At 53.2% G+C, this 2,336-nt stretch overlaps 1 protein-coding gene across 1 annotated transcript in view; it reads right to left on the bottom strand.

Moving 5' to 3' along the window:
* XPNPEP2 (X-prolyl aminopeptidase 2) overlaps window positions 1-2,336 on the bottom strand; it is a 32,865-nt gene continuing 30,529 nt past the window's right edge. The window contains exons 20-21 of the mRNA XM_006165850.3: window positions 1,555-1,644; window positions 1-959 (exon numbers count right to left, since the gene is read on the bottom strand). Coding sequence (XP_006165912.1) covers window positions 765-959; window positions 1,555-1,644 — 285 coding nt within the window. The 3' untranslated portion in view covers window positions 1-764. The remainder of the gene's footprint in view (window positions 960-1,554; window positions 1,645-2,336) is intronic.

Here is a 2,336-nt window from a genome sequence, read left to right as displayed (position 1 = left end):
TGAGGGGATAACAAAGTGGAATTTATTAAGAGGGGGAAGGAAGAACAGAGCTCCCAAGGAGGGAGGGGTCTTGAATGGGTTCCCTTAAAGGAGTGGAGGCAAGGGGCTTTTATCTAGCAGGCTGAGCAATGGGCTGGCTTCCTGATAAGGAAGTGGACTTTAGATAACAGTTACATGGTAGTTTGATTTACTACCCTATTCTTCATGGGGTTAGCAGACCATAGTGTTCTGTACCTCTTGTTAGAATATACTTACCAAAAAGAAACTGTCGCCCTTAGCAATAGTTGCTTTGAGTCCCAATGCAACCAGCTCTTGGCTATGAAAACTTAGCCACTATGACTCCATCTTGACCTTACCCTGTCTGTGGCTCTATATCCCTATCTCCCACCTTGGCGGCAAGGAGTCATAAATTCCTTAGAGATATGTAAAAAGGGTGTATATTGTATATTAACCAGACCAGAGAGGAAAAACACAGAGACTTCATTAAAAAGACAAACACAGTGACTTCTTTTTGGGGCCCTTATCCTATCTACCTGTAAGTGGGGCCTAACTCCTATCTCACCTGCTCAGTTTCAGGTAGGTCCTGCCTGGGATCAAGGAGCCCTGCATCCCTAGGGCCTGGTCCTGGAGAAGGAGGCTGAGGGCTGTGGTTTCTAGGTGATGGGCCAACAGGGCCTCTCAGGACTTGTGTGGTGCAGGCCAAGGGGAGCCACATGAGTGAGCCCCACATCCAGGCGGAGGACCGGCAGGGGATTCTGGACCCACTAGGCCCTCCAGCCGAGGATGGCAAGGGTGGAGGCTGCCAACACTGAGGCCAAGGGGCTGGTGCCCGGGGCCCTGGCGGATAGGGGCTCCGTGTGCTTCTGCAGCCATGCCAGCTCCTCCAGTAGCTGGCGCCGCTGCAGCTCCGGGCCCACCTTCTCGCGGATGGTCTGGTAGTAGTGGTTCAGGTACTGCAGCTGCAAAGGGTGGAAGGGGTGAGAGCCTCCCCAAGCTGAGCTGCCCGGAGGTGAGGTCTGGGTGCCATCTGGCCCCCTCCTGTGGTGCTCCAGCTGCCCACCCTGGGCCACGGACTCATGGGTTCCCCAGCCACCACTAAGCCTCAGGCATTCTCTGGGGCTTTCCAGAGGCCGTTCCCATGGTGGCTATTGTGAAGTCATAGTGATGTACATGGGGTGGAGGCATGGCTCTTGGGCCAAGGGTGGGCATTATTAACCCCACTTTACAAAAGAGAAGACTGAGGCATGGAGAGAGGAAAGGAGGCTTATAGTTCCAGGCCTTGCAGCCATGAAACTCAGGGGCTTAGTCTCATGCTCCCCAGGGGTTCACCACCTGGGACTGGGCAGGCTAGTCCATCTAGAAAGTTCTAGAAGCTCTGTCATCTCTGGTGAGCTGGGGAAGGATACCCCAGTATGTGTCTACAGGGTCACCAGTGTAGACCCTTCTTGGAGAGGGGCAGGAGCAGTAGATCTTGGGGCTTGGGGGAGCAAAATCAGGAAAGGCCTGAACTGGGTAGGTGAAGGCTGAAGGGAGGGCAGTCCTGAGGTCACTCACATGTTCAGGGGACAGCAGGCTGACATCAATGAGGTTCCGGTCATAGGGCACCAAGGACACCACTTCAAAGGTCAGGTAGGCCCCTGGGTACTAGGAACACACAGGGAAGCTGAGAAAGCAGGAAAGTGAGGGAGCAGGAGGAGCTGGGGTGAAGGGGGGAGCACGCCACCCATAGCCATGGGCACAGTAATTGATCCTGTCAACCCCGGACACTCGGGGCAGGCCCAAACCTTCCAGAGCCCTCTCCTTTAGCCAAGTCTCTTATCTAGCACTTAGAACCTCACCTTTGGTGCTTCCTTCCCGATTCCTAAAGTGTAGACTTAGGTCTGTGTTTCTCAGAGTGTGTACATAAACAGCACCCAGAGAGCAAGTTAAATCCCCAGACTCCAGGGCCCACCTCTCAGACCTACTGGAGGCAGAATCTCTAGGGCGAGCTCAGGAACCTGCATTTAAATCATTGTAAAATACGTTCTTTGAGGGGCCAGCAGATGGTGTAGTGGTCACATTACTGCACGCCCACATGGCTGACCACAGTTTGATTCTTGGGCCCAGTGGCTTGAGACTCATGCCAGATGCATGTGCATATGTGCCCAAGATCCCAGGATGAGAAGAGAGGAGAGGAGACTGTGGCATGGCCATCCTCCCTGGGGAGTTATTTCTTAATTTTTGTCTCGCTGTCTCTGTCATTCTCTCTCTGGTGAGGTAAGTGCCCTAAAGCAAAAACCTCTACAAAGAAATATATATGTGTGTGTGTGTGTGTGTGTGTGTGTGTGTGTGTGTGT

This window comes from Tupaia chinensis, unplaced genomic scaffold (assembly GCF_000334495.1).
Source record: "Tupaia chinensis unplaced genomic scaffold, TupChi_1.0 Scaffold144058_1, whole genome shotgun sequence".
Taxonomy (NCBI): Eukaryota; Metazoa; Chordata; class Mammalia; order Scandentia; family Tupaiidae; genus Tupaia; species Tupaia belangeri.
The sequence above is the reverse complement of the archived record's forward strand: the minus strand, read 5'-3'. Positions and strand labels throughout refer to the sequence as shown.